The sequence below is a fragment of the Muntiacus reevesi genome, chromosome 13 (genome assembly GCF_963930625.1).
Source record: "Muntiacus reevesi chromosome 13, mMunRee1.1, whole genome shotgun sequence".
In the NCBI taxonomy this organism is placed as follows: domain Eukaryota; kingdom Metazoa; phylum Chordata; class Mammalia; order Artiodactyla; family Cervidae; genus Muntiacus; species Muntiacus reevesi.
In genome coordinates, this window is record NC_089261.1 from 62,046,870 (window position 1) to 62,066,439 (window position 19,570).

A 19,570-nucleotide genomic window follows, 5' to 3' on the forward strand; every position below is an offset into this window, starting at 1 on the left:
ATGAGGGTTGGATTCTAGTAACGGTTTTTGTCTGTTTGTTTGTTTTTTGTGTGACCTTTTGTGACCTTAAAGAAGTCACTTTAGTTTTCATTTTCTCAACTGAAAATTAAAGGATTGAATCAAGTGATCTCTAAACTTCCCTTCAGTCATCATCCTCTAAAACGTTTATGATATCCCTGCAAAAATTGGCTAGATGTCCCTACAGAACTGCCCCAGCTCTTTATGCAGTAACAGATGGCAGGCGGTACAGGAAAATGTTTTGCATTCAGAGTCACTGCTTGGCTTCAGGAAAATAAAAACAGTAAGCACTCACCTTCCAGACTTTACAATTTTTATCATTGAAAAACTGGACTAAATTTTAATTTAGCAATACCTATGAGGAAAAGAAAAAGACTTCCCAATCAAGCTAACCAGGTAAAGGATATTTATCGGAAAAAGACTTACCCAAGAAAATAAGGTAACACTATTAACTAATCTAAAAATGTACATATAGTATTTTTTTTTCCTTTAAAGCTAATCTTTTTGTGAAAAGGCTTTTGATGACAAAGTCAATTTAAAAGACATGAATTATTCAGATTTTCGATTTTCTCTATGTAATTTTCGGTATGTTGTCTTTTTTCAAGAATTTTTCCATTTCATCCTAGTCTTTGAATGTAATAGACAAGAAGTTGCTCATATAATCTTTTATCTTGTCACTGTCCACAGAATATATAGTGATTCTACTTTTTTCATTTTTAATATTGGTAATTTGTCTTTTATCTTAGTTTTGTTAGGAGTTTACAAAGTCTATATTCTTAAAATTTAATATTTTCAAAGAACCAACTTTTGGCTTTGTTAATTTGGTTTATTGTTTCTGATTTCTATTTCATTGCTTTCTGTTTTTATCTCTATAATAAATTTCACACATGCATCTCAAAAAATGTATATTCTACAGTGGTTGGCTATCAGTTCAGTTCAGTTCAGTCGCTCAGTCATGTCTGCCTCTTTGCGACCCCATGAATCGCAGCAGGCCAGGCCTCCCTGTCCATCACCAACTCCTGGAGTTTACTCAAACCCATGTCCATCGAGTCAGTGACGCCATCCAGCCATCTCATTCTCTGTCGTCCCCTTCTCCTCCTGCCCCCAATCCCTCCCAGCATTGGGGTCTTTTCCAATGAGTCAACTCTTCGCATCAGATAGCCAAAGTATTGGAGTTTCAGCTTCAGCATCAGTTCTTCCAATGAACACCCAGGACTGATCTCCTTTAAGATGGACTGGTGGGATATAGTCATCTATAAATGTCAATTATGTCAAATGAATTGAAAGTTTGTTAAAATATGCTATGTTGTTATTTATTCTTTTTTATTTTACTAATTTTCCTATCAATTACTAAAAGAGGAATGTAAAAAGGTCTCCTGTCATAATTATGGAGTTGTCCATTTTATTCTTTAATCCTGTCAGTTTCTACTTTATCTATTTATGTTGTTCTGTCACTAATTCATCTCTGACTCTTTGCAACCCCATGGACTGCAACACACCAGGCCTTCCTGTCCATCACCATCTCCTGGAGTTTGCTCAAACTCATGTCCGTTAAGTCAGTGATGCCATCCAACCATTTCATCCTCTGTCATCCCCTTCTTCTCCTGCCTTCAATCTTTCCCAGCATCAGGCTCTTTTCCTATGAGTTGGCTCTTTGCATCAGGTGGCCAAAGTAATGGAGCTTTAGCTTCAGCATCAGTCCTTCCAATGACTATTTAGGACTGATTTCCTTTAGGATGGACTGGATGGATCCCCTTGCTATCCAAGGGACTCTCAAGAGTCTTTTCCAACAATACAGTCTGAAAGCGCAGTTCTTCAGCATTCAGCTTTCTTGATATCCAACTCTCACATCCATACGTGGCTATTGAAAAAACCACAGCCTTGACAAGATGGACCTTTGTTGACAAAGTAATGTCTCTGCTTTTAATATGCTGTCTAGGTTGGTCATATCTCTTTTTTTCCAAGGAGCAAGTGTCTTTTAATTTCATGGCTGCAGTCACCATCTGCAGTGATTTTGGAGCCCAATAAAATAAAGTCTGTCACTGTTTCCTTTCTTTCCCCATCTATTTGCCATGAAGTGATGCGACCAAATGTCATGATCTTGGTTTTCTGCATGTTGAGTTTTAAGCCAGCTTTTTCACTCTCCTCTTTCACTTTCATCAAGAGGCTCTTTAGTTCTTCACTTTCTGCCATAAGGGTGGTGTCATCTGCATATCTGAGGTTATTGATATTTCTCCCAGCAATCTTGATTTCAGATTGTGCTTCCTCCAGCCCACTGTTTCTCATGATGTACTCTGCATATAAGTTAAATAAGCAGGGTGACAATATACAGCCTTGATGTACTCTTTTCCCAATTTGGAACCAGTCTGTTGTTCTATGTCTGGTTCTAACTGACCTGCATACAGATTTCTCATGAGGCAGGTCAGTGGTCTGGCATTCCCATCTCTTGAAGAATTTTCCAGTTTGTTTGGATTCACATAGTCAAAAGCTTTGGTGTAGTCAATAAAGCAGAAATAGATGTTTTTCTGGAACTCTCTTGCTTTTTCGATCATCCAGTGGATGTTGGCAATTTGATCTCTGGTTCCTCTGCCTTTTCTAAATCCAGCTTGAACATCTGGAAGTTCACAGTTCACGTACTGTTGAAGCCTGGCTTGGAGAATTTTGAGCATCACTTTGCTAGCATGTGAGATGCAGGCAGATTCTTTACTAGCTGAGCCACAAGGAAGCCCTCCGCACTCAGGTGCTGGCATTTTAAGATTTCCATGGAAATCTGAGGTGTTTACTAAGTCCCTGTCATTTGGCAGGAGTTGAATTCCAATTTCTGCCTCTCTCCATGGTGAAAAGCAACTGAACATTCTGCCTATGCTTTACATTCCACAAATGTTAGAGGAGTTTGTCTCATTCACCCTGTCCTTAGTATCTAAAATAGCAGGTTCTTAATGTTTATTGTCAAATTAATAAACTATGAAAGACTGAAAGAAAATTTTCTCAACAGGACAAGATACAAATCTATTTTTCCTTTACCTCTGGAAATTGTTCATTAATTCGATTATATTTTCTGAGTATCCACTACATTCCATAGATTGTGCTATGAACTGTAAATTGAAGCATTAATAGAATCAACCATCCCTGCCCTTGCAGAATTTGAAATTTTAGCCAGGTTTCATCTGACATAATTTAGCTTATAGTAGATAGCTATGGCTCTGAAATTAAAGGACCTATATTTGAATCCAGTTCCCTCACTGACTAGCTGAATGGCCCTAAGTGAAATAGTCAACATGTTTACCCATCAGTAACATAAAAATACATCATGTGTTGTTATGGGAGTTATATGCAAGTACCTTGTACAAGATAAACACAGAATGATTGCTATTACTAAATTTATTATGAGACTAGCTCTCAGAAAATATCTAATCTTAAATTGTATATTTATTTATTGGATATTTAAATAATTGCACTGCATTATTTCACAGTCATATTGGCCTAGATTCACCATATAGTGCAATTCTATAGTGCTTGAACTTTAGAGTCAGATGTATTTCGAAATTCAGATTTTGTTTCAAAGTCTAGGAAATTAATATAGCATGTATGCCATATATTATATAACATCAAAGTACAGTCTGTGGCAAGTCCTATCATTAAATATATTTTTAATTAATACAATTAATGTTTATATGTATGCAACACTGGACTATTTGCATGAAGTGGGCAAAGTGTAGACTATGAGTGGTCATAATCACTTGTTATTTCGATCAGGCACTAAAGTTTTGGCACCATCTTAGGTGACAGCAGTTTTCAGTTTCTGGAGCTTTTCAGATTTGGAATTATGAATGAGGGATTATAGACACTGTATAGGTACACCTTAGGAGTAATTGAGAGAAGGAATTAAGCAGGATGTCTGGTAAGAGAAAGTAGCCTGAAAAACATATTTGAATAAACCTGTATTTACTAGGGGGTTAGATTTCCACACTGGTTGCTTCTGGCAAACTTTAGTCTCCAAGGTTTACCCTTTTACTATCTTCATCTATATGGTTTGACATAGAGCTTTGCAGCAGGCTGGTGCAAAAACAATATCAGATGAATTAATAAATGAATGTATTACCAATGCAAAAGAAAGTACAAGTTTGAAACCTATCTTTTTCAGAAACTTCACTATTAGCTTTCAACCATCCCTTCTTTCCACTTCACTCTCCAGTCTATCTCACAAAATCAGTTAGTTTTTCACAAAAGTCTGTCAACAAATTTGCCACACAGAGAAGCAGAGCAATCTTAAGAATCTCTCACAGACTGACTGAAAAGCATGCTGCACCACAGTGGACTGTAGTACGTAGTTCCTAACAAACCAAACCACCGAAGCATCATGTAGCACTGTTTATAGGGTGCTTTTACTAGCCACGGTGAACTACTGCCTGGTCTATTGAATGAGCAATATACGCTCAAAAAAATAAAAAGAACTGTTTTCCCTTGCTTCAGTCAAATTAAATGGGAACTTTGAAAAAGATATGTTCATACTGTGAGTTTTCAACAGCCTACACGTCTTTAAACCAGATACTTGTCAGGATAAAACCAAAGCAAGCACATTAATTTATACATTCATGCTATCATATAAAAGGTGTACCTGGGTTGTGGCTTTGATTCTGGTTTTACAGATTGTTGTTCTTTTTTCATAAAGTTTTTCTAGAAGAAAGAATTGACACAATTAGGAAAATAACTTCACTGTCAATAAAATTTTAATTCCATTAATGTTCTATTATATTAATCAAAGGGAGAAAGAAATTTAGTATTAATATTTAATACTAAATAAAGGCCTGATGATACTATATATTAAAAGCCTGAACAATGATATACATATGTATGTCAATCTGCTCATGTTAAGTCGCTTCAGTCATGTCCAACTCTTTGCGACCCTACTCACTATAGCCCACCAGGTCCCTCTGCCTGTAGGATTTCCCCAGCAAGAATACTGGAGTGGGTTGCCAAGGCCTCCTCCAGAGGATCTTCTTCACCCAGGGATTGAACCTGCATCTTCTGCGTCTCCTGCATTGCAGGTGGAATCTTTACCACTGAGCCACTGGAGAAGCCCCAATTATGAGCCTAAAAACATATATAAATAAGTGTACTCAGCAGCATATGATCATAGAACCTCCTCCAGCATCTTCTGGCCCCCAGGAATACAATTCTTATGGATTATTTCAGTGAACAAATACCTATAAAGATCTACTACAGATAAGAATTTAGTTATTTAGTTATTTGTCCTCCACTTATAAAAATATTAATGTAGCTTCCAAAAATACAGTATGTATTAAAAAGAAAAAAAAGAATATCAAGTTGAAAGGAAAATATAAATAGAAAAATAATGTCAAGTGTTTCTGATTTTGCTTAATGTGTTATACAGATCTGTCTCTCAAATTTCTAGCTATCAAAATATTGTGGCCTAAACTGTGTTCCCCTAAAATTCCTATATGAAAGCCCTAATCCCCAGATGTGATTATATTTGGAGATAAGGCCTTTTAGGAGGTAATGAAGATTAAATGAGATCATAAGGGTGAGGCCCTAATCCAATAAGGACCGGTGACCTGGTAACAGGAGGAGGGGCCACCTGTGTGCTGCAAAGAAAAGGCCATGTGAGGACACAGCAAGAAGAAGAAATCTAGAAGGAGAGAAGCCTCAGGAAAAACTCACTCTGCCCCAGAACTAAAAGAAAAGTAACTTCCACTGTGTGAGCCACAGTCTGTAGCGGTTTATCATGGCAGGCCTGGCAGACTAAAACACAAAGTAGCAAAGAAAGCATAGTAGTTCTAACACTCAGAGTGTCTATAAGAGAAGCACACTTATTTTCTGTAAATTTTTTTCTCCATTAGATAAACTTCTCCATTAGACTAACTTTGAAGATTAACTTTTCTTCTAAAATTTCTTCCATGGGTACTTTAAAGGAAGCCTGGGATAATGGCATGGTCAGCTTCAAGAGCATCTCTTCAATAATGACACTTCAGTGTTTAATACAGATCTTTTATACAATCCTTCAATACCAGTCAAAAGTTGAAAGGACAACTCAGACAGATGATTTTTCAAGACCTCAAAGTAACTGGGCCATTCATTCCCTTTCTGGCCATTAGGTGTAATCCAAAGCTTAAACTCATACCTAGAGGTATTGCATACCCAATTTATAATCTGCTATGTCAATTATTTTCCCCAAAATAGCTTTTGAAATGATGGCCTTGAATGAGAGGAATTTGAGGTAATCTTGTTAATGAGTAAAGATGAATGGATTTTGGATTGCTGGTGTTGTCTTCCCTCTCAGACTCTAGAAGAAGTCAGTACCAGAAAGAGTCTTAGCTATAGATGTGTTTCTGATACTACAAGGAAAATATTTATTTTAGTAGACTCTAGAAGAAGTCAGTACCAGAAAGAGTCTTGGCTATAGATGTGCTTCTGATACCACAAGGAAAATATTTATTTTAGTAGACTCTAGAAGAAGTCAGTACCAGAAAGTGTCTTGACTATAGATGTGTTTCTGATACCACAAGGAAAATATTTATTTTAGTTTTGCTTTTAAAGTTTCAAGTATATATATTTCACCACTGTTTGGCAACTGGAGTCAAAGAAGTCTCTTCTATAAAATCTCAGGATATATAAAGAGTAAATGTAAACATGAAATATGGAAGAAATTTGTATTTGTATTGCAATTGCACTCAGTTTTAAGACACAGAGTGATTATTTTAAATATATTAAACAAATCATAAACCTCTCCTTTGGAGTCAAGCTTCACTCTATCCTATAGTCAGTATTCTCCTGCATGCAGTCTGACTTCTATGTGTAAATTTTTATTTCATGCTATTCATTTTTTAAGGTTGAAGATTAACTTTTCTTCTATAGTTACGTTAGAATACAATAATAACCTTGAGAAGCACTTCGTATCATTTCTTGACTACTGGTTACTTTTAGAACTCCCTGATCATGTTTTCTATTTCAAAGCAAAAAATCATCTTCAAAAGTCATATTGTACTTTTAAAAATGTATGTGCACATATAGGTGATAATAAAACATGAAACAGGACCTATATTTTAAAAACCACCCTCGAGATGTTCCGTGACACATATTCATGGCTAGAAAAATACTCATGGCTATACAAATTATTTTTTAACCTATATATTCCATACTTTTGCACAAAACAAAGTGCTTGGCTTGAAACACACTGTCCTTATAAGATACTACTATTTACACTTGCCAACTTGATTTTTTTAACTGCCTCCTTCTCTGGCCATATGACATACTCTCCATTATGCAGGGTGTCAGATATGAAGGTCATTCAGCAAAGCAACCAGACAACCATTCTTTTTTTAAAATGGTGGTTGTAAGACACAGACTAAAAGGCAGCCACTCCAACTTCAGGATTTTTTAAATTTATTTATTTGTCTGTTCTGGGTCCTAGTTATGTTTTTAGGATCTTTATTAGTGGCAGGCAAACTCCCAGTTGCAGCATGTGGGACCTAGTTCCCTGACTAAGGATAAATCTGGGTCCCCTGCATGGGAGTGTGGAGTCTTGGCCACTGAACCAACCACCAGGGAAGTCCCTCTGACAAACAGTCTTGAGGATTTTTCTTACTAAAATGTTCTCTGACTTTTTTCCAGTGACATCTGCCCTATCTTTTTCTTCCTACTTAACATAATTAGAACCTGAGGGGTTTGGGGTCATGTTTTTGCAAAGTCAATAGCAGTCCTTTATTTAAGGGTTCTTGGTTTTTTACCTAAGTCTTAGTTTTCTCCATACCTACATATTAAAATTGCAAGTCCATTTTGCCTTGATGTTTCTATTCCACTCTCTCTCAAAATGTTTCCTCTTGCCACAGCTGCCACCTGCTTCTCAAGACCTCCTCACGGTCCTAGTCTCTTCATGGCAATGCATTTCAAGCAACACATTCTAAATACTTGGTTGAAGATGTAAGTCACTTATTAAACACTCATGTCAAATTCCCAATGTTTTTAACAACCTGTGTAGATTTATTTCAAACCTTTTTTCAGACTCCTTTCCCACATATTTTCTCAAATCCCACAATTTAACTGGCACCAATTTGTGATAGTTCACATAATATTATTACATCTCCAACTTCCTTTCAGAAGCAGCTGTCTAATCTACCAATTCCCATTTCTTTCCAAACCTCATCTGGAATTTATGTTTTCCTTTTGAAAATGCCGATAATTTCTCTCACAGTTTAATGATTAAATTTTTGCACTGATTAACCAGAGATGAAATACGGAAAAAAAGCCTTTCATTTTGCACCTTCACGCTAACCATGTTTCTATGTTACTACTATTAGCATCAAATTCTGCAATATGTTTGCAGTATAAAGGTAATCTATAATTGGCACATTATGCCTCCAACACTTTACCCTAAAATGTAGTTAAAGGGTATTTTCTAAGTAGCAAGAAATTTTCATAGTTTAAACAGCTTTGTGACCCTACCAGAAGCATATATAAACACATATTTAAGGTAAATGAAATGTTTGTTTAAAAATAGGTAACTGTGAACAGAAAACCACTAATAGCATATACATGTAAAATTACAAATTACACATTAAAACATGTGAAGTAAACTGAAAGGCTTTTTCTGCCAAGCTTGAATATAAACATTCATGTTTCCCCAGCAGAAGTCAATCATGTCACCAGCACATTCTGTGAAATACCAGTGAGTTGCATTCCTTATACTGCTACTGCTTCCTGATAAGAAATATTTTAAAAAAGAAAACTGTCAATAAGTTGCACACACGCAGAACCAGAAGGCACAAAACACATGATTTTGGAATTTTTCACAAGTCATTTTCTTTACATTGTTGTATTTTAGCATTTCTAAGAACACACAGAAAGAACAGGGAGGTTTTCAAGCCAGAGAAACACCCCCAGGAAGTTGCGATAGGCCCAGGCAACCACTAGTCTCTCCAAATCTTCTCATAGACCCATAGAAGCCTCCACTTTGAAGGCGTTCTCAAGTGTGGTGTCTTCTTTAGTTTCCTTATGAGAAGTCAGGGGAATGCCACAAGGAATACTGGTCACTTGATAATAGCCTCACTTGGTAATAGCCTCAAAAAGTCATTCAACTTTCAGATGAGGAAAGACTGAAGAAGGTGGCCCAACAAAACATAGGTTGGTCCTTTACCAATCACTAGACAAAATTTCTTTAATCTCCAAGGGAAATCAAGACTCTTTGACATGTAGCACATTAAGGATAACATGGTAGCAATACAAAGATGGGTAAGAAAGACGGATAGAGAAGTTTACATCCCAATATAAGTCCTTCTGAGGGGTGAAACTTATTTGTAAAAGATAAAATAAGGCTGTTATTTCTGGAAGCATGTTCATAGCAACAAATCAGAGAATAATACTATAACACATTCTAAAAACAAAAATCAAAGATATTTTAAATGCATAGCTAAGATGAAGGGGAAGTAATGGAATTGCTCTCTGGTCAAAAATAAGAAGAAATGTTGAATTTAGATTGCCGGGAGAAATAGGAATAACTTCAGATATGCAGATGACACCACCCTTATGGCAGAAAGTGAAGAAGAACTAAAGAGTCTCTTGATGAAAGTGAAAGAGGAGAGTGAAAAAGTTTGCTTAAAGCTCAACATTCAGAAAACTAAGATCATGGCATCCAGTCCCATCACTTCATGGCAAATAGATGGGGAAACAGTGAAAACAGTGGCTGACTTTATTTTGGGGGGCTCCAAAATCACTGCAGATGGTGATTGCAGCCATGAAATTAAAAGACACTTGCTCCTTGGAAGGAAAGTTATGACCAACCTAAACAGCATATTAAAAAGCAGAGACATTACTTTGTCAACAAAGGTCCATCTAGTCAAGATTATGACTTTTCCAGTGGTCATGTATGGAGTAAGCGTTAGACTATAAAGAAAGCTGAGTGCCAAAGAATTGATGCTTTTGAACTGTGATGTTGGAGAGGACTCTTGAGAGTCCCTGGGACTGCAAGGAGATCCAACCAGTCCATCCTAAAGGAGATCAGTCCTGGGTGTTCATTGGAAGGGCTGATGCTAAAGCTGAAACTCCAATACTTTGGCCACCTGATGCAAAGAGCTGACTGATTTGAAAAGACCCTGATTCTGGGAAAGATTGGAGGCAGGAGGAGAAGGCGACGACAGAGGATGAGATGGCTGGATGGCATCACCAACTCAATGGACATGGGTTTGGGTGGACTCCGGAAGTTGGTGATGGACAGGGAGGCCTGGTGTGCTGCGGTTCATGGGGTCGCAAAGAGTTGGACACGACTGAGCAACTGAACTGAACTGAACTGTTGTATGAATCCTGAGACCTGTCTCTGCCTCAGGGATTGTGTGGAAATTTTAGACAACCTAGACCCTGGGTTTTAATGAGCCCTGTGCCTCCTGAGAAATCTGTATGCAGGTCAAGAAGCAACAGTTAGAACCAGACATGGAAAAACAGACTGGTTCCAAATTGCGAAAGGACCACATCAAGGATGAATATTGTCACCCTACTTATTTAACCTGTATGCAGAGTACACCATGCAAAATGCTGGGCTGGATGAAGCACAAGCTGGAATCAAGATGGCCAGGAGAAATATCAATAAACTCAGTTATGCAGATGACTCCATCCTTATGACAGAAAGCAAAGAACTAGAGAGCCTCTTGATGAAAGTGAAAGAGGAGAGTGAAAAAGCTGGCTTAAAACTGAACATTCAAAAAATGAAGATCATGACATCCGATCCCATCACTTTATGGCAAATAGATAGGGAAACAATGGGAACAGTGAGAGACTTCATTTTCTCGGGTCTCCAAAATCACTACAGATGGTAACTGCAGCCATGAAATTAAAAGATGCTTGCTCCTTGGAAGAAAAAGTATGACAAGCCTAGACAGTATATTAAAAAGTAGATATATAACTTTGCCAACAAAGGTCAATCTAGTCAAAGCTATGGTTTTTCCAGTGGTAATATATGGATGTGAGAGTTGGACTTAAAAGGAAGCTGAGCACCGAAGAATTGATGCTTTAGAACTGTGGTATTGGAGAAGACTCTTGAAAGTCCCTTGGACTGCAAGGAGATCCAACCAGTTCTTCCTAAGGAAATCAGTCCTGAATATTCATTGGAAGGACTGATGTTGAAGCTGAAACTCCAATACTTTGGCCACCTGATGGGAAGAACTACCTCATTGGAAAAGACCCTGATGCTGGGAGGGATTGGGGGCAGGAGGCAAAGGGGACAACAGAGTATGAGATGGTTGGATGGCATCACCAACTCAATGGACATAAGTTTGAGTAAACTCCAGGAGTTGGTGATGGACAGATAGGCCTGGCGTGCTGCAGTCTATGCGGTCACAAAGAGTAGGACATGACTGACTGACTGAACTGAACGGAACTGAACCGACTCAATTAACATGAGTTTAAGCAAGCTCCAGGAGTTGGTGATGGACAGGGAAGCCTGGGGTGCTGCAGTCCATGGGGTCACAGAAGTTGGACATGACTGAGCGACTGAACTGAACTGTGTCCTCTACTTGAAGGCACTGGAACCCAGAGCATCAAGAAATGTTAGAGTTGAAAACACCCTGTAAAAGGCTAGGGACTGGAAGTGTAATATGAGTCGCATATAACCAGGATTTTTAAATTTCCATGGGGCGAGAAAGAAAGAGAAACAGAAAGAGAAGGAGATACCATGAGTCTACTTGTCTGTCGTGGCCTTGGTTCTGGGTAAAGAGGGGACAAAATCCCTCCTAGGAATTTCTCAGGGCAACACCTCACTCATAAGGATTTGGTGCCTCACTTCACACTATGTGAAATTCCCTAAACTCTCCCCCACCCCACAAAAAAAGGCAGCAAATTTAGAGTAAAGGCGTCCCAGACTGGTGGTCGTGGTTGTCCTGTCCAGTCACCAAGTCATGTCCGAATCTTTGCCACCCCATGGACTGCAGCAAGCCAGCCTTCAGTCATTGGTAGTTCTCTGAAAATGTACTGGGTAAAAGCAAATATCAATCATAAAGAAGAGTGTAGCTTAAAGTTTCAAAGAATTTCCATAATAAAATACCAAGAAAAATGAGCTCCCAGTCAGAAAATCATCAAAAATAAGAAATTAAGCAATCAAGGTGTCAGAAAAAACAACAAACTACACATTCAGAAATTTGAGGACCACAATACCATAATTAAGGTAAACAGAATGCAAAATAAGAATGAGTTTCCTTTTCTATATGTTCAGAGATATATTAAAGGACCCCAAATTATCAAAGTTGACCAAGCTAATTTGGAAAATAACAAATAGACATTGTAAAACTGAAATATATGATTGAAATAAATGACAGCTAAAAGAATAGCAAAAGACAAGAATGGATATACAAAAATAGAAAAAGTAATCTAAAAATGGAAATCAGGAAGGAAAAAAAAGACCCAAGATGCAGCAGTGAGAGGCAAAGAGATGGCAAATACGAAAAAGAGGGAAAACATGAATGACAACTAAATGGAAGACAACATATGTGTAAGTAGAGTTTCATAAAAAACTTTAATTAAAGTTTATACAGAAAAAAATGGAAGAAAAATACCATTTAAAGAGATAGTGACAGAGATTTTTTCCCCCATACTGCAGAAAGACATTGATTTTCATATTTAGGAAGCCAAACAAAAACCAAGCAGAATAAACAGAAAACCACTCTTACACATCTCATAGTAAAACAGCAGAACAACAATGAAAAGATGTCCTTAGAAGTAGAGAGCAGAGACACATTACTCACAGGAGAAAGACAAATGGATAAACATCTGATTTTTCAATAGAACAGTGGCAGTCAGAAAACATGGAAATGATAACCTCAATGTTTGGAGAATGTATTATTGAGGATAAAATAAATATAATATGAACAGAAGGTTTCTGCCAGCTGACCCTTACCTAAAGTGAGTGAAAGTCACTCAGTTGTGTCTGACTCTGTGACCCCATGGACTGTAGCCTGCCCGACTCCTCTGTCCATGGCATTCTCCAGGCCAGAATACCAGAGTGGGTAGACTATCCCTTCTCCAGGGGATCTTCCCAACCTGGGGATCAAACCCGGGTCTCCCGCATTGCAGGCAGATTCTTTACCAGCTGAGCTACCAGAGAAGCCATTACTAAAGGTACTTCTAAAGGACATAGTTCAAGAAGGAAAACTACCGGATAGGCCTGTGATGCTAGATATAAGAGTCAAAGTGTTAGCTGCTCAGTAATGTCTGACTCTTTATGACCCCACGAACTGTAATCCACCAGGCTCTTCTCTCCATGGAAATCTCCAGGCAAGAATACTGGAGTGGGTACCCATTCCCTTTTCCAGTGGATCTTCCCAGGGATTGAACCCGGGTCTCCTGCATTGCAGACAGATTCTTTACTGCCTGAGAGGGCAGGTAAAAAATTGGTAAGCATGTACATAAATCTAAACAGATAGGGAAGTATAAAACTATATAACAGTTTCTAAATTATTTGTGAAATTAAATATAATAAAAATAATAAGAGAGAACTAAACACTAGTAGTTAAGGCAATCTAAGATTTCTGTATGAGGTGGGAAGAGGATAAGTATATTTTAAGTTAAAAGTATGTATTAAAATTCATAATTTAGCCACTTAAAAAAAGTAAAAGCAAGAACATAAATGTCAAATGAATACAAGGAAAACTAGTGCAATGTCACACTTGTACTGGGGACAAAGGAACAAGAGGAGAAAATATGTTAGTTTACAAAAAAAAAAAAAAAGGATAAAATGGAAAGACAAATGGAGAACACAAAATAGAAAGGGTGTAAATGCACCTAAATACATTTTTTAAAATACCACTCTATGGTGTTCACAAGGAAGAAATAATAGTGGCCTAGAAATGTGTGAAAAAAAATTCTCAGCCTGATTTGTCATTAGGGAAATGCAAATTAAAATTGCAAAGAAATATTTCACACCTTCCAAATTGGCAAAGGTTAAAATTTTGACATATTAAGTGTTGCCAAGCATATGAAGCAATGGGAACTCTGATAAACTGCTGCTGAAAGTGGAAGACTGTTCACTGTATTGCCTGGTAACACTGAACATACATACGCCCACTGACCAGCACAGCCAGTCTGCTCCAGGCTGCTTGTGGCTAGAAGCAATCAATTATCCAGGAGTTAATAATCAGTTACTGAGTTCCTACTCCCCAGGCCCTATCCACCTGCCTTCCAGGCTAAAGGGATCAATATTCTAGCATCTACATAACCCATTCTCAATGCAACAGAGTGCAGGTTCATATTGATGCTGGGAATTCTTACCCTAGAGAAACTCTTGCACCTAACATTTGTTAAAGAATGTAGCAGAATTGTTCACAATAGGACATAACCTTTTAAAAAGACAAATATCTCCTAGCAATGGAGAGGATAATTAAATTTCAATGTGATTATTCAATGGAATGTTGTGCACCCATGAAAATGAATGAACCACGGGGGCAGAGGTCAACATTTATGAAGACTGACAGTTCTCAAAAATACATTGTTGGGCAAAAAGAGAACACATTATAATTTCATATAGATAAAGTCAAATACAAGTAATATTAAGCAAAATACTAACTGGAGATGTATCTAGATGTGCTAAAATTATAAAGAAAACAGGGGAACAATTAACATAAAATTAAGAAGATCAGTTTATTCAAATTATGAAGGGAGGGAAAAGACACAAAGAGTTCCATTCCCTAAGTTTTATAAGTATTTGTTTCAGTTTTATTCTTTAAGATACATATATAGAGCTACATATAGATATGTATATGAATAATATACTGCTTTGCACTATTGACACATAAAACAATAGAAATTTTTAAAACCGTGTGATAGAAAAGTTCCCTAAGTTTAAGGTGAATGTCAGTCCCCCAAGAAAGAAAAGAATAAAAAGATATTGGAAATCTATGCATTTTCCAAGTTTATCAAAGACCCCTAGGAGCATACATGGTTCTAGATCTCCCCTGTATGTTCTTGGAAATTTCAGAATTCAAGAATGCCAAGCAATGGAACAGCTGCTGCCAGGAATGAGCTATCTTACTCTGAAGTTTTAAGTGCATGAACCTATAAATACATAAGACTTCCCTCATGGCTCAGTTGGTAAAGAACCTGCCTGCAATGTGGGAGACCAGGCTTCAATCCCTGGGTCGAGAAGATCCCATGGAGAAGAAAATGAAGGCAGCCCACTTCAGCATTCTTGCCTGGGAAATCCCAGGGACAGAGGAGCCGGGCAAGCTACATACAATAGACGGGGTCACAAAAGAGTTGGACACAATTTAGTGACTAGACAACAACAAATCAAATGTATGGCGGGCTGTTAAAAGCTGCCCCAGCCACTAACTAAAACTTGGCTAACTACCCTTGTTTGAAGCACTTTTATGGGGAATTACATAAAAGTATGCTTCTCAAACTTTATGTGTTTATAAATCACTAAGATCTAATTCTTCGAGAGTAAGGATACACTTGGATATATTGGCTTATTGAAATTGTACAGATTACTTTATTGGTTTAAGAGGTCTATTACCTGGCATATATTCCCAGGCCAATTTTGATATTCACTATTTTTATTTCATTATTTGAAAATGTGTTTCTCAGATCTTTGATTGGTTATAATTTTACTCATCAACATTCACAAGAAAATGCATTCCTATCCTGCCACAACTCTAAATTAAGCAGAATGCATTCCTATCCTGCCACAATTCTAAATTAAGCAAAGAATAGTTGTTATTCAGTTGGCTAAGTCATGTCCGACAATGTCTGTGACCCCATGGACTACATCAAGCCAGACTTCCCACCCCTTCATTATCTTCCAGAGTTTGCTCAAACTCATGTCCATTGAGTCAGTGATGCCATCCAACGAACTCATCCTCTGTCGTCCCCTCTTCCTCCTGCCCTCAATTTTTCCCAGCATCAGGGTCTTTTCCAAGGAGTCAGCTCTTTGCATCATATGACCACAGTATTGGAGCTTCAGCTTCAGCATCAATCCTTCCAATGGCTATTCAGGGTTGATTTCCTTTAGAATTGACTGGTTCAATCTTTCTGTCCAAAGGACTCTCAAGAGTCTTCTCCAGAACCACAATTCAAAACCATTAGTTCTTCAGAGCTCAGTCATCTTTATGGTTCAAGGCTTACATTCTTGTACATGACTGCTGGACAAACCATAGCTATGACTAGACAGATCTTTATCTGCAAAGGGATGTCTCGGCTTTTTAATACGTTGTCTAGGTTTGTCGTAGCTTTTCTCCCAAGGAGCAGGTGTCTTTTAATTTCATTACTGCAGTTACTGTCCACAGTGATTTTGGAGCCCAAGTAAATAAAATCTGTCACTGCTTCCACATTTTCCCCTTCTATTTGCCATGAAGTGATGGGACTGGATGCCATGACCCTAGTTTTTTGAATGTTGACTTCTTTGCTGCTGTTGTTGAGTTTTAAGTCAGCATTTTCACTCTCTTCTTTCACCCCCAATGAAGAGGTGTGTATATATATATATATATATATATGTGTGTGTGTGTGTGTGTGTGTGTACACACACACTATATATATATATATAAAAGAGATAAACAGCAAAGACCTACTATATAGCACAGGGAACTGTGTTCAATATTCTGTTATAACCTATAATGGAAAAGAATCTGAAAAAGTGTGTGTGTGTATATATATCACACACATATATAATTGAAGAATAAAACAGTATACTGGTAATAAGGAATAAGCACCACTTCATTATATAGTGATCAATCATAGTGTATTATACATCAGTATTTTTATGTATAAACTTAATAAGAAGTGGTGGCAAGAAAACTGACCTTTTCCAGTCCTGTGGCCATTGCTGTGTTTTCCAAAGTTTTTGGCATATTGAGTGCAGTACTTTAACAGCATCATCCTTATTAGGATCTGAAATTTCTCAGCTGGAATTCCATCACCTCCACTAGTTTTATTTGTAGTAATGTTTCCTAAGGCCCACTTGACTTCACACTTCAGGATGTCTGGCTCTAGGTGAATGATCACACCATCATGATTATCTGGGTCATGAAGATCTTTTTTGTACAGTTCTTCTGTGTATTCTGGACACCTCTTATTGATGTCTTCCACTTCTGTTAGGTCCATACCATTTCTGTCCTTTACTGAGCCCATCTTTGCATGGAATGTTCCTGTAGCATCTCCAATTTTCTTGAAGAGATCTCTAGTCTTTCCCACTCTATTGTTTTCCTCTATTTTTTTGCATTGTTCACTTAAGAACACATTCTTATCACTCCTTGCTATCCTCTGGAACCCTACTTCAGTTGGGTATATCCTTCCCTTTCTCCTTTGCCTTTCACTTTTCTTTTCTCAGCTAGCTGTAAGGCTTCTTCAGACAATTGCTTTGCCTTCTTGCAATCTTTTTCTTTGGAATGGTTTTCATCACCACCTCCTGTACAATGTTACAAACCTCCGTCCATAGTTCTTCAGGCACTCTGTCTACCAGATCTAGTCCCTTGAATCTATTCATCACCTCCACTGTATAATCATAAGGGATTTGATTTAGGTCATATCAGACTGGTCTAGGGGTTTTTCCTAATTTCTTCAATGTAATCTTGAATTTTGCAATAAGGAGCTGATGATCTGAGCCACAGTCAGCTCCCGGTCTTGTTTTTGCTGACTGTATAGAGCTTCTCCATCTTTGGCTGCAAAGAATATAATCAATCTGATTTCAGTGTTGACCATCTAGTGATGTCCATGTGTAGGACATCCCTTGTGTTGTTGGAAGAGGGTGTTTGCGATGACCAACATGTTCCCTTGCCTCTGCTCTGCTTTCATTTTCATTTCCAAGGCTAAACTTACCTGTTACTCCAGGTATCTCTTGACTTCCTACTTTTGCATTTCAGTCCTCTATGATGAAAAGGACATCTTTTTTGGGGTGTTAGTTCTACAAGGTCTTGTGGGTCTTTATATCTGTACTTCAGGTATTTGTCAGGAAAATATTACATTGAATAGACTGTCACTATTTATCAAAAGCCCACTTAAAAGGCAAAATGTTATGGGGAATTGCCTAAACAGTATTTCTCAAACATTTATATGTTTGAGAATATATATTTATATATTTATATATAATTATATTTATATATTTAATATATAAATCACTATTGATCTTATTCATACAACAGATTTTGATTCAATAGATTTGGGGTGGGTCCTAAAAGCCTACACTTTTAACCAGTTCCCAGATGATAATAATTCTGTTGACCCACAGAGTGGCAAAGGACTAGAGGATATTTCCCCACTTCACAAAACATCCTAAAATCTAACTCTGCTTTAAACTAAACCTGCAGAAAATTATCTAATTTTAGTTGATTATTGTTTTTTTTTCTTTGCATACTTTTGTTTTTGAGGAAGAAGCAGCAGTGGAAATCTATGTGAAAATTGAAAACCAACACTTCTTTGGAAGACAAATTAGCAATACACAGTAAAAAACAAATAAGAAACATAATGACAACGTCACTAAAAGAAATTTATTCTAAGGAAATTAAGAATATGCACAAACATTTAACTACAAATATAGTGTACTGCATCCCATTAAAGTAGCCAATTGCCAAAATAACCAAAAATGAGCTATGTCCTTGGAGTTACATTCAATAGAGTAGCACTGTCATTAATTTAATGCTACAGAATATATGTTAATCAATAAGAAAAGATGTTCAGAATATATTTTTGAATGAGAAAATAAGATTATAAAGCATTGTTGTTGTAATGTGTGGTTGATTTTTTTCATTTTTGGCTCCTTGGGGTTTCCTTCAAAATATAGGTATTGCAAGCATATTTGTCATTGCAATTTAGTGTAACATCTCATTAAGCTAAAAGTGTATAATTGAGGAGAAAATTTTGCACCTAATCCATCTATTGTTTAATGAATATACTTGATTTTTTAGATTCTTTTCTGATCATTTAAAAAAGCAAATCTAAATCAATGCAATATTAACAGTCACAGCAAGATCCAAAGCCTGTGGCCATAACCCTGGATGCCAGCACTTTCTACTTCCCCTGGCACTTTCTGTGTCTACTTATTATTACTACTGAAGTTTTCATTCATATTCAACATCCATGTCTGGTGCATTTTGTTTGATGAAAACAAGCTAATTAGTGCTGAACCTTTCCTAGTTCATAAATTTATTCCTAAGAACATTAAAAGGAAGTCAAGTAAGGCATGTTCAGTAACAGATGTTTGCCTTTTTTGGCTGCCTTTTTACAGTTTGTTCTCTTTCATTACTTTTTAAGAAATTTAGTTAATGTTCCCTTTCCTAGAGAACAAGCGTACCTAGGTTCCCAGGAGGGTGGGGGAGGGGGATTCCCCAGGGCAAGCACAGTCTGTTCACTCCCTTAACCTAATAGTGGTCCCAATGTTCTCTGCAGCCAGCTCCTCATTTTTCATCCAGGTTTTGGTAACAATCACACTCCAGCTTGTTTCAGAAAGGATGAATGTGTGGACTGGGAGATTATTATAAAACTAGGACTGTGGCGAGCACTGTTATTAATGCCCAGGGTCCTAGAGTCTCTCAAATACCTTTCCCACAAGAGGATATCTGAGAAT

The 19,570-nt window shown here is 37.3% G+C and overlaps 1 protein-coding gene across 1 annotated transcript in view; it reads right to left on the reverse strand.

Moving 5' to 3' along the window:
* The window catches only part of IQCM (IQ motif containing M), a 405,589-nt gene that overhangs the window by 268,111 nt on the left and 117,908 nt on the right, over window positions 1-19,570 (reverse strand). Inside the window, exon 7 of the mRNA XM_065903803.1 lies at window positions 4,637-4,695. Within this exon, the coding sequence (XP_065759875.1) occupies window positions 4,637-4,695 (59 nt within the window). The remainder of the gene's footprint in view (window positions 1-4,636; window positions 4,696-19,570) is intronic.